Consider the following 19974-nt stretch of genomic DNA (forward strand, 5'->3'; position numbering starts at 1 on the left):
CTTTACTCTTAGATCTTTTCCTGCCAGGCTGCAAACAATAATTCAGCTAGACGTGTAAGAGAGGCGGGAAAGGCATTTTGCAAAGGCAGCAAACGTATGTTTTTTTATTCAGGTGCCACGCCCTTTTCCAAAACCATTAAAGATTAAATATTGCAGCAGCAGCCCAGTGTGTTTGAGGATATATCCTTAAGGAGGAAGGCCAAGAGGAAAGGATTGTCATTATTTGATGCTTCTTTTTCTGGAAACAGAATCTTCACAATCAGCTGCTACAAGCTGGGCTATCATTATGTTGACATTGTATGTAGAAATATAGCTATGTTATAAATGTAAAGATTATTGTAAGATGCAGACTGTAGGGCTGAGTCTATTGCTCTAACAGCAAGAATGGATTAAGAGAAATACTGTCTGAATATCAATGTGGAGAGAACAACTAAAACAAGATAGATAGTCTTCTGGTATACTGTGGGAGTTCCTCAAATCATAAGCAACAGAGATTGAATCTATGCAGAGTTTAATAAATTACAGATTTAGGCCAGACAAATCCTGCGATTCACAACATATAAACAGAATGTGGTTCCCACAAAGCCCCACAGATCTCAATGGCACTTCAAACAGGCAAACCATAATGCCTGCATGTTGTACAGTACAGGACTGGGGGTCCAAGTACGCCTTTTTATAAGGTAAAAATTACACTTTTGAGCTATGTAGCAGATCATCTTTAGCTACAACTAAATGCAGTTACATATTATATTTATTATAAATATGAAGTATAAAGGTTATTTCTCCAAAAAGCACTTGAATATGCAGACTAAATTTAAAAGGTTAAATACATTATATAGTTAAATATGTTACTCCAGTGCAGCACTCATTTATAATTAAAGGAGGGTTTAAAAAAGTAATGTACGTAGAACTCTTGCATTCTTTGAGATGGAGGGCTAGAAGGAACCACTTCTATGCGAGTAAAAAAATCTCAACTCTTCTGCTATACCACCATTTCCTAAACTTATTTTTCTTATTATCATTTTTTTTCAGGAATGACAGAAGATCCCATAAATGAGATATGTGCAACAATAAATAAAAGAGTTAGAAAATACATGATGCATATGAGAAGGTTTAAGATTTCGTCATCAGCCAAAACTTTTCTCAAGTGAATATATTTATGTAATGGCATAATTTGTGTAAATTGAAAAACAATTGAACTTCATGTATAAGAAACAATTAGCTTGGTAGGTGCTATATTCAAAACATTACTGACGAGTAATTTTTTTAAACCCTTGACATGTAAAAAAAGGTAATATTTCTAAGGGATCGGAACTGTTCTAAACTCAACCCATACTGTGGTATACTTTACAGAACTTCCTCCATTCATGTGCCACAGCTTTCACTTTGCCCTAAAGCTAGGAGAAGTGGTAAGGCAGTTCAGAAAAGAGACTAAGGGCTTGGAAACCTAGCAAGTTGTACTTACAAACCCTACATATAACTGAATCCCATATCATTGGACAATATTTTACTTGAATTATTTTGATTCTAATGAATGGTACAGTAATTGGCATAACGATGTAATTTTTATGTAGGTTCTATTAAAATTAACTTGAGCGTGTGTCTTTATTTGTACACATGAGCTCTATTATGACCTGTCAGCCTCCTTTGTCCACAGATGCACTACTTTCTCTATATCATTGAAAGCAATCAAAATCTGTGACTGGAAGATAAAGGCTGTAACAGGCGAACCATCATGTATTCTGTGTTTGGGTCATGAAGTTTCAATGTACAAACTAAAAACTTTCAATAATATTTTTTCAGTCAACACATTAATAATTCATTCTTCATTCACAAAATCAGTATGTGCTCACAGAAAGCGTTGTCTCTCTAGGCAATTTGGTCAAGCAACTATAACCCTAATTCACAAATGCATTCTTTACGTTCTATTATACTGTATTCTCATGAAAATATCATCTAAAAATGATAACTTGCATTTATTTGCATGACCCTAGAAACCTCTTCTGCAACAAGAATTTAAAATATCCAGTTAATAAGGGAAGAATGAACTGAGTGTGGGTTTCTTGTTACTTCACTTACCTACGTTATTATTCTGACATATATATCCACTGTCACCCTTCATACTTTTTGTACAAACTGTTTCAAAACCCTATGACTGTGTGTATAAAAAAAGAAGGCTTTAGTTATACAGTTAGAGCCACCAGTATTTGCTTCATCTGCAATAAAATGTGTTGGCCTGTTTTGTTAAAGATAAATAGGTTGCTCCTAGCTCTCAGTTTTACCTTTTAGAACCTTGTAGATATCTTTCTTAAGAGAAATCAATGGTTCACAAATCAAAAATGGCCATCAAGCTGAAATAGCTTTTAATCATTTGATATCAGCTTCTAGGCAATCATGACATTGTACACTTTGGACATGCAATGAAATGCATGTCCTTCATTAACTGTGGGGCAAAAGTCTCTTCTGATACTTTGAGCATACACTGGCACGCACAGCAACTATGTGGAAGAAAGCAGAAGCTCTCTGCCTGATTTGCCTCTCTCCTTTCACTCTCAAGACCCTGCTAAGCTTGCATGAAAAGGCATTAGAGGTTCCACTAAGTCAAGCATGGCAGGAACCAGAAAGCAGTAGTTCAACATAGCAATTTCCCCTAAAAGGGGAACAAATTCTCAAGCAATAGTTAAAGCTATCCATAAGCTATACTCTCATACACTCTCTTCAGGATTGTCTATAATATAAAATTTTATGTTTTAACTTGATTACAAATAATCCAGTCAGCTGACACGGCTTACTAGCTAGCATAGACCTACTGGTTTAATGATGACTCGCTGACGTCATTCTAAAACACAATTTGTCCTAGTCTATGTTGAGAAGTAAATCATGGTCAGCATCATGCCAGCTAACTCAATTTTTCATAATTGTGTTCACATTCAATAAAATTCTATCATCTAAACAGGTTTTAGCCTCAGTAGGAGTGCAGTCTCAACATCCTTTTCTCAGGTCTTGACAAACAAGTTTGCCCCTTCATATCCATTAAGAATGCTGCTGGAAAGATCGTTTCCCTAGCCTGTCACCTGCACCATATCACCCCTTTCTTTGCATCCCTCCACTGGTTCCGCCTTATTTATAGCATCAAACATCTTCACTTTCAAGGCCACTCACAGTCTATATCCTCTCTCTGCCTATCATCTCTCATTTGTTAGCGAAATGTCGATTCCTGCCTCCAATCGGCCCATGATGCCAGCCTACATTACCCACTTGATAAATTTTCAAACATTGTGCTTTCTCCCATGTTGTCCTTCAGACCTGGGAGGAGCTCCTGGTAAACATCCATAAAGCTACATCATTATCCTCCCTAAAGCTCTTCTTTGCCATGATTCCTATCAAAAACTTGACATTGATTAGGCGGCTGGTATTCCGAGATCGCTGCCTATTATGCCGACTAATATTCTCATTGTTTCCTTGTACTTCCCCATCTGTTGACCTGTTGTCTCTTGGCTTTAGTTAGATAAGTAAGACCTTTGGTGGCAAGAACTGTCTTTTTGTCCTGCGGTTGGACAAAGCCTAGCATGATGGGGTCCTGATCCATGACTGGGGCTCTGAGACACCACTGAAATACAAATAAACTAAGTGTCACCAGGAGCATGAGAAAAGGAGAGGATGCCAGTATGCCACACAAGTTAGCCATGTCATCAGAACAGGGCACTTGGAGGTTCGCAAGCCTGGTCAGAATTTGCAGAGTTAAAGACAAAATTTCTCACACACAGTCACAGCCCCGGGCCTCAACATTTATGTGAAGAGGTTCTTCCTGTCTCACTACAGCAGAGATGTGATTGACGCAAACTCAAAAAGATTTCTACTTGGAAGCTAAATCTGTTATCATGGGATAGCTCTTTAAGAAATTGTAGTTGGCAAAATATTTTAATCCAAAACCAGGTGAGTAGCAACCATCTTGCTACAATGTTCGTTACATTTTCTCAACCAAAAAGCAAGTTATACAAGAGTGAAGCAACACTTCTGATTTTCAAACATAATTCAGAACAGCCTCGTTTAAGGGTTTAAAATCAGACAAAGAGCAGACTCATGGAGTGTATGGCTAGGGTAGTTATATTTCCAACATTTCAACAAGACAAACAAACAGGAATATAACATGCTGGATTAAATTATGCCAGTCCAGAAAATATAGTTACATGTGTTCGGTTGAGAGAGATTATAATATTTGCACTGAGATTAACTTCTTTAGTTAATAATTTTATTCTACAGAGTATCATCTGTTTCTCCAAAGATGGTTCACTGTGCCAGTTGGTGAAGCCGACATCTAGCACACGCTCCCTAGTAAATAACCTGTCATTAGGTATCAATCTGCTTACTTGAATAACATTTATTTTATGGTTGGCTGAGCGAAGCGAGGCCCAGCATTCAAGGCAATGGCATTTCTGGGTGTAACTATCTGTAGCATGATAACTTTTGAAGACCACATCCAATCAATTCCAAAATGTCAGGAAACATTCTAGGCATCAATAGAAAGAACCCTTCTGATTGTCATCAAACTAAGTACATCAGTGAAGCCTGATTTCCTGCACAGTGCCCATTTCATGTTGCAGGCAGAGGAACATTGCTGTATCATAGATAACTCAGCCAATTATCATCAACTCACTCCAATTACTTTGCACACTTCATATTTCAATCAACAGCTGAAATGAGTCAAGCAAATTAAACCGCAGATCAGGAGGACTGAGGTGCTTTCACAGAGTTGGAGGCTGTGGGGGGGTTCAGGACTGAGAGTGGGGCTGCTTCAGATCAGGAGCTATATTGGCTGAATAGGAGTGAGGCTAGAGATCTGAATTATGGCTACCTCCACATTATGCCTGGCTCAGAGTAGTTTATTTACTTTTGTCCAGCCAAAACAGTTATCATTAATCTAACCAGTGCCCATTTGGTGCTGCAAGCAGTAATTCCTTTAGCTGCAGCATCAAAAAGATGCTGATCAAGGGCAAGCTGTTGATATTAAACTGATTTAAAAAACAAAATAGAAATGGTGCAGCTTAAATGACAAGAACAAAATTTTGGTTTAGTGGCATTGTCCTATAAAATTGCTCCAGGTTCAGGGATAGAAACCGCAATCTTGCCACCACCTGCCAGCTTAGCCTACATAAGCAATGGATCGTATGACCCCATAGTCACATAATTTTAAATAAATGTTTTCAGAATAGAAGTTATAAATTTGGTATTTAAGAACACACATCACATTTCCAAGAGATCCCATATGAAAGTGACTTCATATCCAGAACATTTCTGAAATTAGAATAAGAGGGGAATATTCCAAATCCAGTATGCAGAAGAGAAGCATCACTCTTGCTACTCTCTTACTTCCCAAAAAGAAAAAATTCTCATTTTTCATATTTGATTAGTTGGGCACACCAGGCCTTCCAAAGCAAACAAAAATACAGGACTATCCAAAAATGTTCAATATGGACAATATTGAAGGGGTTTTCTTCAAGACAGTTTTCAAAGCCAAGTGGACTCACTAGAACAGCAGACTCCAGACGGCGAGGAAGCAGCAACCAAAATCAGAGATTGCTGCATTAGGAGGAGGTAGTAAACTATGGCTTAGCCAGGGCCACAACTCCCCCAGCACTACCCTGGAGTGCACACAAAACTGGGGACACACACCCCCTTCACTATGAGGGCATTATGGCTCAGCTGGTGCCTCCCTTCTCCCCCTGCTATATGGCCTGGGGAAGAACTGCAATGGAGGGAGCCAGAGACTCCAGCTGGCGGATTGTTCCAGCTCTGTCCCTTTCCTCCTCTGTCTCTTCATCTCAACTCCACTCCACACCTGCCCTTTTTACCCTTTTCCCCTGTCCCAGTGATCCACCATTCCCTTCCTTTTTCTTTCCATTTAGCTTATCCCCCTTCTAGCCAACGCCTACCCCAAAATATCTTGGAACTAACTTGATGTTTGCCACCATCACATTGTTCTCTCTGGATGTGTGTTCTACCCCACCTCCCACCCTGCAGTTGTCCTGTCTATTTAGACCATAAGCTCTTCAAGGCAAAACCATATAATGTTTATACAGTGCCTAGCACAACTGGTTGGCCTTTAGGCACTACCTAATAAACAGGATTACCAACAGTGGTGCAAGCATTCTGAAGGTAAGAATACAGTTTAATTTTGAAAAAGTCATAAAAGTATTTGACAAGTCAGAGAAAGTCCAGTTTATGGGCTCCCCTGAAAATCTTCATAGGCCAATTCAAGATCAGATATCAACATCCCATCAGTCAACTAAGTTGATGTCTTAAAGTGAAGTAATTGTTAAAAAACATCAATATAATTTCTTCTAATACAATATTCCGGTGATTGTTCATATTATCTATACGTGACCTGAAGGTTGCTTCCTCCTATGATTACATTTATTTTGTTATTTGCCTTTGGGATCTGCCTATACTTGTTATAAATATACTTGCTTCCCCCTAGCAAAAACTAAAACAAAACCCCCAACATTTTATAACCTGTATTAACACAAAACTAGTTACAATGTGGCTCTGCAAAATGCTGAAGAATACCCACTCGGCAGGAGCAATAATGAAGAAATTGGTCTATAGATCTGAAATGTTATTAAATTGTTCTCCAGACACAATTTACCTTTTGAGAAAAATAACTTTGGCTGACTACTCATCTCCATCAGCAAAGTTAATTTATTCAGTTTAAACATTTATGAAGGAGGTGTTTAAAAGTGTTTCATTCTATAATCTGGAAAACTGCTTAAGTAATTTTAGTGATGTTACTTACTGCACTATTAACAGGCTTGCCTTGCTATTTCACAGGAGTAACACACTGGCTTTATTATGCCAACAAATGTAGTCTAAAGGAGATTTCTCCAGACAGAAGTAGATTTTCAGTGCTATGCATAGCATTTTATCCATCCATCTCACATTATTGCTAATGGAAGCTGAATTTCTAATTTTTGCAATGAAAATTTTATCCCCAGAATTTCACTCCATTTCTCTCTTGTGAAATATTCTGTTAGCAAGCAAAGCAAGCTAAATTATATTATTTATAAGGTTTGAAATCCATAGTTTAACAAAGAGTAGAGGTACTGAAAGCCAGTAAAAGTGAAGAAAGGATGAGTAAAAAGTTAAAGCGAATTAATGATTGTAGAAGGTGTGATTACAAGGTTAAAAGAAGCAAGAGAGATTACTGGAAATTCATCATGAAAAAGATTTAAGAGTAGCTTTAAAGCTCAAAAGATAAGAAGAATCGCAAAACAATAAAACTGAAGTTTGATTCAGTGTACATTATTAGAACTTCAAAATTCAGTATAGCTCTCTTTATTCTAATGTTCTCCTCCCTAGTTCAGTACCGGTAAGGCAATTTAATTCTATTAGTCTATTAATTATATATTTCTTATGATGGTTTGAAAATTTCTGTGAAACCCAACAGTTTCTCTATCTATATTTTTATTTGAATCTTCAATAAAATATTTGATCACAATAAACAAGCATGCAGACATTGCCTCTTACATTAGGTTTTCAACTACCACTATGCATCAATGTGATGAGTTACAAAAACAGAAAGAGCAAGACTGAAAATCCTCTTTACTCTTTTCACATAAACCTCTTCTTAAAAGTCTTTTATGATGGTCTGTTTTAGTACTTCACGAGAGACAGTAATTTATTTCAATTCTTTTAACAAGTAAACTAAAACCTAAGATGTTTGTTTTAACTGCTACTTTACAAAACCTGATGTCTGCATAGAACTTGTACGGTATCTTGGCAGATGACCCCTCGTAAATGGGTGCAGCGGAACCCTTTAACTAAATAATATTTTTGATAACCAAATCCCATTTAGCTGAGATTTTTTTCTGTAGTTTTCTGAGAAAACCAGGAAGGTGAGAGAAGACTACCTTTACCCTGCCTTTGATCAGGCAACATTTCTCTAGTACTGTACAGCTTAACAAAAGAAAATGAAAAACAGAAGATTTCGTCCATGAGCAGTAGTAACATTCTCACTTTCAAGGTTCAATTTTTGTTTTTCTAGAAGACAATTTTTTCCCAGTCAAGTTTAAGAACTTTTGTACAGGTTTTTTTTTTTTTTAAACTGACTTGTTAGATGAGGGTCAAACAACATGTTTATCATGCAGCAAGACAGATGGCCACCTCTCTTTGGATTTTTGTTATAAATTTTTTTTAATGGTACCACAGTACGAGGTTTGAAACAGGCCAGTTCAAGCTGTATTGGTTATCAGCAGTAATGAGAAAAGAACTAAAACGTTAGAACTCAGATTCCCTCCTCCCTCCCAAGTTAGTAGTTTCTGGCTCCAACAATTAGTAATGTCCAATTTCAGTACACGATGATGCAGGTTATATTCTCTGGATGGTTGAAGAAAGGCAAAAAACATTTTACCAAGTCATGGAACAGCTAACAGCCCTGACAGCCTGCTATTTGTGAAATTGCTTGGGGTTTTTTAAAACCACCAGCAAATGAGTCTAGTCTGAATATGAAGCCTAATATCCACAACTAATGAAAATGGCACCTTTCCCATCACATCTCCCCAGTAATATTTTTATTACTTAATATTTTTCGTAGTTTGGTTGCATTCAATGCTGGCAAGGAAGTAGTGAATTAGAAAAATTTAACTCCTGGATAATTTTTAATCAGAAGGATTAAACACTAAAATCTAGATTAAAACATTGAGCATATAATGTAAATCTATTAAGAGCCAAGAAGAGGATCTTATATTGGGTGTAAACCTAAGTTTGTTAAACAAAATGCTATAGGATGGGAAGTTTGTTTTAAGCTTCTGACACAAGATTTTAATGTATTACGGTGTCACATTTGGCATCTAAAAGTCACATGGTAGGTGCTGACAAGACATCCCTAAATAGGTGATGAGGTTTCCTAGGAATCAATAAAGGTGTGTACCATTGGTATACAACTATCACTGAGAGATACTGTGGACTGATGCTATATGAACAGGCCTGTTAATTCTATGGCCTGTGTGTAGTGGTAGGACAACCAGCAAAGTGAGACCTTATCTTTTCATGGACATGATACAAAACAAGACTTTCAAAAAAGGACAAAACTAAGTACTGATCATGGACAAACATTGCTAACAAATTATGTCAACTGTTTAACTGAGCAAAATGGTGTTCTAATCATACTGGCTGCCTGTGAATTTCTTAGTTTATTAGTATTTACAATAATATTTATTTAACAGTTAATGCATTACCGAAAAGCGTACCTATTAGGGTCCAAAGACATCCACCAGATGTCATTTCATAGGACTACGCAATTAATCCCACTGTTATCTTCTCTATTCTACTCATAAATATTTTTTAAATAGAGAGTGTAAATTTGCCACTGAAATGCTCTAGTCTCAAATATGAAAAAGCTGTGTTTCTAAGACTAACTCATTTTAAGGAACTGGTTGAAGCAATCTTGGTGCTGTTAGCGATTATCTTCAAGAACTCAGGGAGGACAGGTCAGTTGCTAGAGGACAGGAAAAGAGCAAACATAGTACCCATCTTCAAAAAGGGGAACAGAAAACCTGGGAAATTCTAGACCAGTCAGTGTAACTTTGATATCTGGAAAGATATTTGAATAAATTATTGAACAATCCATTTGTAAGCTCCTAGAGGGTAACAGAGTTATAAGCAATAGCCAGCAGGGATTAGTCAAGAACAAATAAAGCCAAACCACCCTAATTTACTTCTTTGACATAGCTACTGACCTAAGGGATAGGGAGGAAATAGTAGATGTGATCGATCTTGATTTTATTTACCCTTTTGACAGTCCCACATGACATTCTCATAAAAAAACTAGGGATGAGATTATGATGAAGTGGCTGCACGACTGATTGAAAGACTACTCACAGTCGTTATCAATGGCTTTTTGGCAAAGTGGGAGGGCATATCTAGTGGGGTCCCACAATGGTCAGTCCTGAGTCCAGTGCTACTCAATATTTTCATGAATGATTTAGTAATGGAATGAAGAGTATGCTTATAAAACCCGCAGATGACACCAAACTGGGAGGGGTTTCAAGCACTTTTGGAGACCAGGATTAGAATTCAAAATGACTGACAAATTAGAGAATTGGTCTGAAATCAACAAAAATTCAATAAAAACATGGGCACTAGTCTTTGGAAGGAAAAAACAAAAGCATAACTGAAAGCATAACTACAAAATAGGGAATAAGGAGGTAGGAGGTACTACTGCTTAAAAAGATTTGGGGGTACAGCAGGTCTCAAATTGAACACAAGTCTACAGCATGATGCCATTGCAAGAAAAAGGTGAATATTCTGGGGTATATTAATAGGACTGTCCTATGTAAGTCATGGGAGGTCACTGTCCCACTCCAGTCGGCACTTGTGAGGTCTCAGCTGGAGAACTGTCTCCAGTTCCGGGCGCCACACTTTAGGAAAGATGTGGACAAATTGGATGATCCAGAGAAGAACAACAAAAGTGATAAAAGTTTAGAAATCCTGACCTATGAGGAAAGGTTAAAAAAACTGGGCATGTTTAGTCTTGAGAAAAGAAGTCTGACATAGAACCTGAAAACAGTCTTCAAATATGTTAAGGGCTATTATATCAAGAGGACTGTGATCAATTGTTCTCCATGTCCACTGAATGTAGGACAAGTAGTAATGAATTTAATGTGAAGATAGGGAGATTTGGGTTAGTTAGCAGGAAAAACTTTCTAAATGTAAGAGTAGTTAAGCTAAGCCTCCATCACTGGAGTATTTCCAGAACAGGTTGGACAAACACCTGTCAGGAATGGTCTGGGTTTACCTAGTCCTGCCTCAACACAGGGGGCAAGACTTGATCCATTCCAGGATTATCCCCTTTAGGATTATCTTTTAACAATTTAGACTTATGTACTATGTAAAAGGTCAGCAACATTGAAGATACTATAAATATATGATTAGGAATGACAAGTGGCAAGATCTCAGCTGAAAGTTCTGGCTAATCTTATTCTTTTCCCACCAGCATTCAGTATGTTATTAATTTCTCTCTCAAATCACATTCAACAGTGTGAAATAAAACATTTTTCTGAATATGCATATTAATACAGATGATAGTGTTGTGTTAGTTTTGGGAATTTTTTGTCTTTGGTTGGTTTTTTTACACAATATTTTTATCTATGGAGCACATTTTGTTTCTGGCTATTTTCCTGTATTATACAATAAGTCTTTACAAGTATAGTTAAGTAACCTTATTTGAGCTGCAATGTTTTAAGACAACTAAATTCCTCGTAGAATCCTGGAGTAACCAGAAGTATGGGTACCTTTTAAAACAAAGCCCCACGTTGTCATGAGAACTCTACAGTGTCAAGCTCCCAACCAAACTCCACACCAGTGTAGGATTTTGACTCCTTTTCTAAAAAGAAAAGTTATGTCTCTCCATTTCATTTCTCTTCAGCTCTCTCAGACTGCCAACTGGAGGTGGAGGAGTACCTCACGGTCACTTCATAGCTATTGCTCTGCCTTAATTAAGCAACAACATTGATAGTATCTGACCACAATACTGACTAACTGTCCCCTGCTGGAAAAGGTGAATTGCGCAGCTGTATTGAAAATGGCATAGTCACCACAATTAGAATGTATGTATACTCACGCATACATACATCCTCCCAGGAAAATAGTAAACATATCATTATAATTACCTCTGCAACTTTTGGAGGCACTCCATCACCAAGCACTTCCCTAATGAAGCATTGCTGGCTCATGTAACATGAGAGTCCACAAGTTCTCTTGAAAGCATCTCTCAGACGTTTTAGCTCTACATCTGTAACTGTATTAAGAAAAAGAAATTATAATCAAGGAAGATGAGCAGGAAGATTTACCAGCCTTAACATTTCTATCAAGATGTTCCTTCACTGAGAAACAAATTTCAAAAACATATTGTCTTGTCTTATAATTAAAAAACTAGCTACATTAAATGTACAATTTCTTTAATGCATTAGCTCTCATTAGACTTCTGGGAAAATCTACTAGAAAAGTCTACTAGAAAACTTAACATCATTGATTGTAAGTACTAATTGAATATTCTCTGAATACAATAGTATATTGTAAGACTTGTTACAAAGATAAACACTGTGATAATTATACATTATCATGCTACAGAAAAACAAGCTAGCATTATATGCAAATTTGGACTGAGTATAAGCCAAACACATGACCTGTAATTGATAGTTGCCCACATGTAGTAAGAGTGATTGAAATAGCCAAGTATGCTTCATGCAAGTACAGTTTTCATTTACCAAATAGGTCTGCTTTTGTGCTGGATAAAAAAAAAATTTCTGCAAATTATCACCTATAGGGTCATGTCATAATACAGAAAGCATTAACAGAAAACAACTGATCTAACAATAGTATGGTTAAGTTTTGGCAGGAGTGGAAAAATCTGATCTCAGTTTAAGCTTTTCCTCCACAGTAACAACTACAAGTTGATTTCTCTAAAGCATATTTGCACCTACCTACGACATATGACAAAAGGATGGATAGGTCCCTCCCCCTTTTAGATGCACACAGGCTTCCTCTTACCTTAAGAACTGGTCTGTGATTTTAATATTTTACACTTCAAGCATCTTTCCAATGAAGTTCTTAAAGGGCCTAATTGAGAAAGACACTTAGGCTTGCGCTTAGCTCACGTGCTTGAGTGCTTTGCTTGAATGGAAGCCAAAGTCCTCTGACAAAACTAAGTCTCAGCACCCTGTGAGATTCCATTCTATAACCATTTTATAAAGATAAATGACCCACTCCATGATTTGACCAATATGCCGTGTAGCTGTAGCCCTATAAGTCCCAGGATATTAGAGAAACAAGGTAGGTGAGATAACACACCTTTTATTAGACCAACTTCTGTTAGTGAGAGAGACAAGCGTTCGAAAGCCTCTTTCTCTCACCAACAGAAGTTGGTTCAATAAGAGATATTACCTCACCCACCTTGTCTCTCTAAAGAGGGCCAGTGATAAAACTGGGAACAGAACCATGGAGTTTTGATTCCCATTACCTAATGCAACAACACTCTTTCCCTTAAGACAATCTAAGCAACATAACTTCAACCTCAATCCTCCATTTAAATAGCGCATTAATAGACTTTTCCTGCTGACATCAATAGTAAAAAAAAAACAACAGAATTTAGACAGTGACATGCTATATTTCTCTCAATTAACAAGTAAAGCTATCAAGTTTAGATATGGGATGATTAGAGTATCTAGTCCATTCCCTTGGCAATTCAGAAATAGTTTCTAGCAGATTTCAAAAGCACATTTACTATAAGCTGTTACCAAAATCCTTTGCGTCTCTCCTCACCCAAGTACGTGTTCTAATCACTCTCCATTTACATCCAAACAGGAAAGGAATGAAAGATTCACTGGAATTCCCATCCCTTTGGCTGTGCGCCTTATGCCATTACTGTAGAAGACTATCTGACCCAGATCAGGCATCAGTTACATTGTATTGCAGAATAGAGTCATTTTTCATATTGAAGCCAGAACACAAAGCATGCCACACTTTATGCAAAACTAATGTTATCACTAGGGTATCTTTCGTCATCTTCATGAGAGGGGAGAATGTTGAGTAATCTTGTGAAGTCTATAAATCCGCAAGCTAAAAAATATCAAACATACCTGAATGGTTATTGGGATTTGTTTTGTTTTTTTTAAATGTTAGAAGCATACAGCACTTCACAGTTTTCATCCAGCTAGCATCTCTGGAGATTACAACTTGTCCCTTAACACACTGAAGATTGACTTTCACTGTTCTGTCAAAATATTTCTCACCAATTTTGAAACTGGTTTACATTGAAATGGGTTACACCTGGCATTGGCCCCTGTCGGAAGACAGGATACTGGGCTAGATGGACCAATGGTCTGACCCAGTATGGCTGTTCTTATGGTCTTACATTTATATCAAATTAAAGATTTACCTTCCATTAATAACTACAGTCTTAAGAAATCCCCATTTTGCTTTTATTTTTATACATATTATTGGTTAAAGACAATGGTGTTTTTAAACTGAAAATAGAGTTTTAAAAGTTATGATAAAATCGGGTGATTAGAAAAAGGAAAAGAAGCTATTTTGACAGCATTAATGCTGTCATGAAGAGATAGTTTTGGCTTAAGGCTTTTGCTTGAGATATTAACACTGTATATCATACTGATAAAGCAAGAGCTGACATATAATTAGGTGATCTACATTGTTCAATTACAATTAGGTGATATCATTGTTATCTGGAGCATAAAGTAAAATTTATATTTCATACTCCCATATTAGTTGCTGTCTATATAGTCATTCTCAATTTTTATTTCTTGATTGAAAGTAGGATTCTATGGAAAAGCCTTGCTAAAAACACCAAGGTCTCGTTAGACAACCTGGTGAAAATTCTCTTCTGAGCATTTATCTGGGCACAGGAACAGAGCCCAAGGAATAACCTAGAGAAAATGTGTACTGCTTGTCTAAGTATTTTTGTAGGAGTAAACCAAGATACCTATATCCTGGACAAAACCTAAATACGATGAGATCTTTAGATGTCCTAAGAGATTTAAGTTCAGGACCTCCATTATAGCATTCTCTGAAATGCTTCCAGTTCTACATGCAGAGGCAGAAAGACAGGTAGAACGGCACGTTCTAAATGCATAGAAGAGACAATGGCGAGAAGAGGAGAAATGTAGGTTTTTTAGGAACTGGGGAACCTTTGGGGGAAGGAAAAGTTTACACAGAAAGCATGACCTCCACCTTAACCAAAATGGAACAAGACTGCTGGCACATAAAATTAAAAAGGTTGTAGAGGGTTTTTTAAACTAAAGCGTGGAGGAGCACATGGTTTGGGGAGAGACATCCTTTAGGGATGAATTTATGAAAGGGTGAACTCTATATCCTAGTATACAGGATAGGAAAGAAGCTGGTAAAATACAGGTAGAAGCTAGTAAGGAACAGCCAACCATAAGAGAATCCCATTTAAACATAATTTGTGAAAGCAAGCAACTAAATACTGACAACATGAACAAGTACTTGCTAAAGATGCAAAAACTAATAGTGAACTTTAATTTTTAAGTACATCAAAGGCAGGAAGTTTGCCAAACAGGCAGTGGGGCCACTAGAGGACAAAGATGTTAAAGGAGCATTCCAGGAAGACAAGCCCATCGCAGAGAAGCTAAATGAATTCTTTACATCAGTCCTCACTACAGAGGATGTGGTGGACATCAGAGCTATTCTTTTTGGGTGACATATCTGACATCCTGTCAAATTGATGTGTAAACAGAAGAGGTTTTAGAAAAAAACAGAACTAAACAGTAATAAACCCCAGATATTATTCACCCAAAAGTTCTGAAAGAACTCAAATATGAAATTGCAGAACTACTACCTGTAGTATGTAATGTATCACTGCAATCAGCCTCTGTACCAGATGACTGGAAGGTAGCTAATATAATGCCAGGAGATGGCAATTACAGGCCAATGAGCCTAACTTCAGTACCAGGCAGACAGGTAGAATCTACAGTAAATACCAGAATGATCAGAGACATAGATAAACACAATTTGTTGGGGAAGAGTCAACACGGCTTTTGCAAAGAGAAATCACGCATCACCAATCTATTAGAACGCTTTGAGGGAATCAACAAGCATGTAGATAAGGGTGATCCAATTGATATAGCATACTTGGACTTTCAGAAATCATTTAACAAGGTGCATCACCAAGGGCTCTTAAGCAAACTAGGTAGCCATGGGATAAGAGTGGATCAAGAACTAGTTGAAAGATAGGGAACACCAAGAGTAGGAATAAAAGGCCAGTTTTCACAATGGAGAGAGATAACCAGTGAGGTCCCCTAAGGATCCGTACTTCGACCTGTGCTGTTCAACATATTCATTAATGATCTGGAAAAGGAGGTGAACAGAGAAGTGGAATAGTTTGCACATGAAACAAAATTATTGAAGTTTGTTAAGTCCAAAGCAGACTGCAAGGAGTTACAGAAGGATCTCAAACTGGGTGACTGGGCAACAAAATGGAAAATTAACTTTAATGTTCATAATGCAAAATAATGCACATTGGAAAAAATAATCCCAACTATACATATATAATGTTGGGTTCTAAATTAACTGTTTATCATCCAAGAAAGAGATCTTGGAGTCACTGTGAATACTTCTCTGAAAACATCCACTCAGTGTACAAAGGTGGTCAAAAAAGCTAATTGTGTAGGAACTATTAGGAAAAAGGAAAGAAAATAAGACAGAAAATATCTTAATGCCACTATATAAATCCCGTATGCATCCATACTGTGAATAGTGTCCAGTTCCGGTCATCTCATATCAAAAGGGATATAATGGAACTGGAAAGTGTACAAAGAAGGGCAATAAAAGTTATCAAGGATATGGAACAGATTCCATACAAGGAGAAATTTAAGAGATTAGGACTGTTCATCTTAGAGAAGAGGCAACTAAGGGGGAGATATAATAAAGGCCTACAAAATCATGAATGGTCATGTAAAAATTGAAAAAGTGAATAGAGAAATGTTATTTATCCCTTTACATAACACAAAAGGGATAAAAAGGGGTCACCCAATAGTTTTAAACCTGCTGTCTTTTAATTTAACATAAAGAAGCACTTCTTCACGCGCATGTGCACACGCACACACACACGCGCGCGTGCAGGTAAGAAGGTGTAATATGTACACCTCATTGACTTTCAAGGACCCAATTAATGTGTTAAATACACCAAACTTATCGCATGATTACCTAATACAATACCATATCACTCTCAATGCTTTAATTTAACACATTAAACTAAGTTAAATACCACTTCAGGTTCAGTTTCCTAAAAGAGATAAGATGCAGCAATTCAAGAGAATGAACTGACAGCCAAAACACACGTAAATCCATAGTTCTACTGAAAGCGTCAACATTTTGTATTAATTAGTGCATCACTGAATTAGAATACAAGTCTTAGCACTGTATGAAGGACATTGCTTATGGTTAGTATTTTAATTAAAGATCAGCTTCATAAACATTTCCTGAGAAGTAAATATGAATTACTTCTCTTGGGCCCTTCTTCACCACACCAGCAGGAGTATATACTTTTTTTCAGTCTACTGAGCAGAAGCATAGCAAAAGAAAAAAAATCCAACTCTGGGTGTGGAGGGGGATACTGCGTGCGCCGGGGGGGGGGGGAGGGGAGGGAGGAGAAGGCAAGTCTGGATGCAAGGGGCTCAGTGGAGTGGAGGTCCAGGTGCACAAGGGGTAGGGCTCGTTGGGGTGGGAGTTACAGTACTGAGGGTTCAGCAGGGGGTGGGTCTGGGTGCAGGGATGGGGGTCCGGATGCCTGGGCGTGGGGCTTGGCAGAGGGGTCTGGGTACAGGGAAGGTTCAGTTCGGTGGGGGTTCGGATACAAGGGGCTCTGGATGTGGGGGAATCATGGGAGGGTTCTGGATACGGGAGGGTGAGGCTCGGTGCGGAGTCTGGATATGAGAGGGGTCCGGATGCACAGAGGTTGGGCATATGGGAAGTAGCTCCCTTTACAGTGACCCCCCGACTGCTCTGTGCAGGGGAAGTGAGCTCCTCCCCCAGCCTCAGCCCCAGCCCAGCCGGGTGGGGTTGGGGCGGGCTGGATCAGGGGGCTGAGACTCGGTGAGATGGGGAACACGGGGGCCTCCAGATGCAGGGGGTAAGGCTTGGTGGGGTGGGGGTTTGGGTACAGAGGGCTCATGGGGGCGGGAGTTCTGGGGGCGGGGAGGGGTGAGGCTCAGTGGGGGAATCTGAGTATGGGGAGGGGTCCGGATGCATGGGAGTTGGGCGGATGGGTCTGATCCAGCCGGGGCACCCCCAGCCTCCCACCACAGTGATTTACCTCTCTACCAGCTGCATCCAAAACGACAAGCCCACATTGCTGGGGAGGGACGTGTGGCCATTGTTACAGCTTCCCTTTGCTTCCCTATCAGAAAGTAATTTTTCTGCAGGGAAGCAAAGAAATCTGCAGGGGATATGAATTCTGCACGCATGCAATGATGCAGAATTCCCCCAAGAGTAATACTAATATAAAAAGTGCAATATGGGAACGTTTGAAAAGCAGCTTTATTTTGCAGTTACTTACAACTTTTCACCTCCCTTCTATTTTTTTTTAAATGGATCTCAGCCCTTTGCTTCTGAATCCCCTCATTTTCTCCATCTCTCTTCCCAGTTTGTGTCATTTTCTCTACAGTGTGCCACCAGAAGCAACAAATACTCCTACATGTGACTGCAGTTGCATACCTACACAACAGTACCCTCCAGATGTAATGACAACCCCAGCCACTTAGGAAGAGAACAGAATCATGCAATTCTAGTCAGTTTCCAAATGCTAATACCGGTGCTTCTAGTTACTGTAAATGCACTACACAACAGAAGCACAGGCACAATCCCAATGAGTTCTACTTATGATTTTCCTGCTTGGTTAAGTGAAAAAATGCAGCACACCATGCCCAATTTACAATTACTGTTGTAATAGAAAATTTCATTTACCTGATAAATGTGAACTGGTTGCATATAATAATATAAAGCGACTTTTTACCCATCCAAGTACTTTCCTAGTCATAAATTTATTGGCTGCTCCTTTATAAGATTTACCTGTTTTAATAATTAAAACAATTCATAATCTGGCAAACTTAACTATAGCTATCATTACCATTTCTGCTATAATTTATATACCATCTTTCAGGATACACAAAAGGAACTAGGCCTTCTCTCTTCTTTCATCACTGCCTGATCTTCCTCTTCCCTTTGCAGGTGTCCTCCACCTCCACCAGCCTGACACCATGTCCCCTACACCCAACTCCCACAAAACTGAGTGAGTGGTATTGTGCTCTGGTGCCTAGCATTACAGCACCACTCAGGTTTGGCCCAGCCAGCCCAATCACTCCCCCACCTTCCACAGCTCTTGGCTTTCATCACAGAGTACTCTACATATAACATATATATAGAAATCAGTACACACACCACTGAATTGCAGCCATCTCTCTGTTTAATATCACCTCTAATATCTAACAGCACATAAAATTTCCTGTGCTAAACGTGTGTAGTGAAGAACAATGAAACAAACAAACAGTGGAGCAATTTAGGAAACGGAATATAATTGTGTAAATGTGAATTTGACTAGAAAACCAAGAATTAAAAACCTATACTTGTAAGGAGTGCCAGGGGATCTTAGTGTTACGTCTATATTGCCGCTGGAAGTGTGCCTCCTAGGCCAGGCAAACAAACTCACAGCTGGCTCCCTCTGAGCTAGTGCACTAAAAATAGCAGTGTGGACACTGTGACACAGGCAAGGGCTTAGACTAGCCACCCAAGCCTGCCCAACCCGCTGGGTTCAAGCTCAGGTGGCTAGCCTGCACATCTGCACAGCTATTCTGTGCCCGCCAGCTGGAGCGGATCTAGCGGCAGGTTTGTCTACCTGAGCCAGGATGCATACACCCAACTACAGTGCAAACATCTCTAAACGGCCAGGACCTCTGTTTTAGATCTCATCCAAAAAACTGTCCACAATGAGTCCAAGATCTCTTTCTTGAGTGGCAACAGCTAACTTAGACTTCATCATTTTATATGTACAGTTGGGATTATGTTTTCCAATATGTATTACTTAGCATTTATCAACATTGAATTTCATCTGCCATTTGTTGTCCAGTTTTCTGAGATCTCTTTGTAACTCTTTGCAGTCTGATTTGGACTTAACTCTCTTGAATAGTTTATCATCTACAAATTTTGCCACCTCACTGTTTACACCTTTTTCCAGATCATTTACGAATATGTTGAACAGTACTGGTCCTACTACACACTCCTGGGGGACACCTCTATTTACCTCTCTCCATTCTGAAAACTGACCATTCATTCCTAACCTTTGTTTCCTATCTTTTAACCAGTTACTGATCCAGGAGAGGATCTTCCCTCTTATCCCATGACCATTTACTTTGCTTAAGAGCCTTTGGTGAAGGACCTTGTCAAAGG

At 38.5% G+C, this 19974-nt stretch overlaps 1 protein-coding gene across 4 annotated transcripts in view; it reads right to left on the bottom strand.

Annotated features, from left to right (window-relative positions):
* Positions 1-19974, bottom strand: part of USP32 (ubiquitin specific peptidase 32) — a 126120-nt gene that overhangs the window by 82301 nt on the left and 23845 nt on the right. For all 4 annotated transcript variants that reach the window (XM_067538131.1, XM_067538130.1, XM_067538128.1 and 1 more), the window contains exon 2: positions 11667-11794. In XM_067538131.1, the coding sequence (XP_067394232.1) occupies positions 11667-11794 (128 nt within the window). The remainder of the gene's footprint in view (positions 1-11666; positions 11795-19974) is intronic.

Source organism: Emydura macquarii, unplaced genomic scaffold, assembly GCF_026122565.2.
Source record: "Emydura macquarii macquarii isolate MOO-44397 ecotype Brisbane River unplaced genomic scaffold, CSIRO-AGI_Emac_v2 contig_450, whole genome shotgun sequence".
Classification (NCBI taxonomy): domain Eukaryota; kingdom Metazoa; phylum Chordata; order Testudines; family Chelidae; genus Emydura; species Emydura macquarii.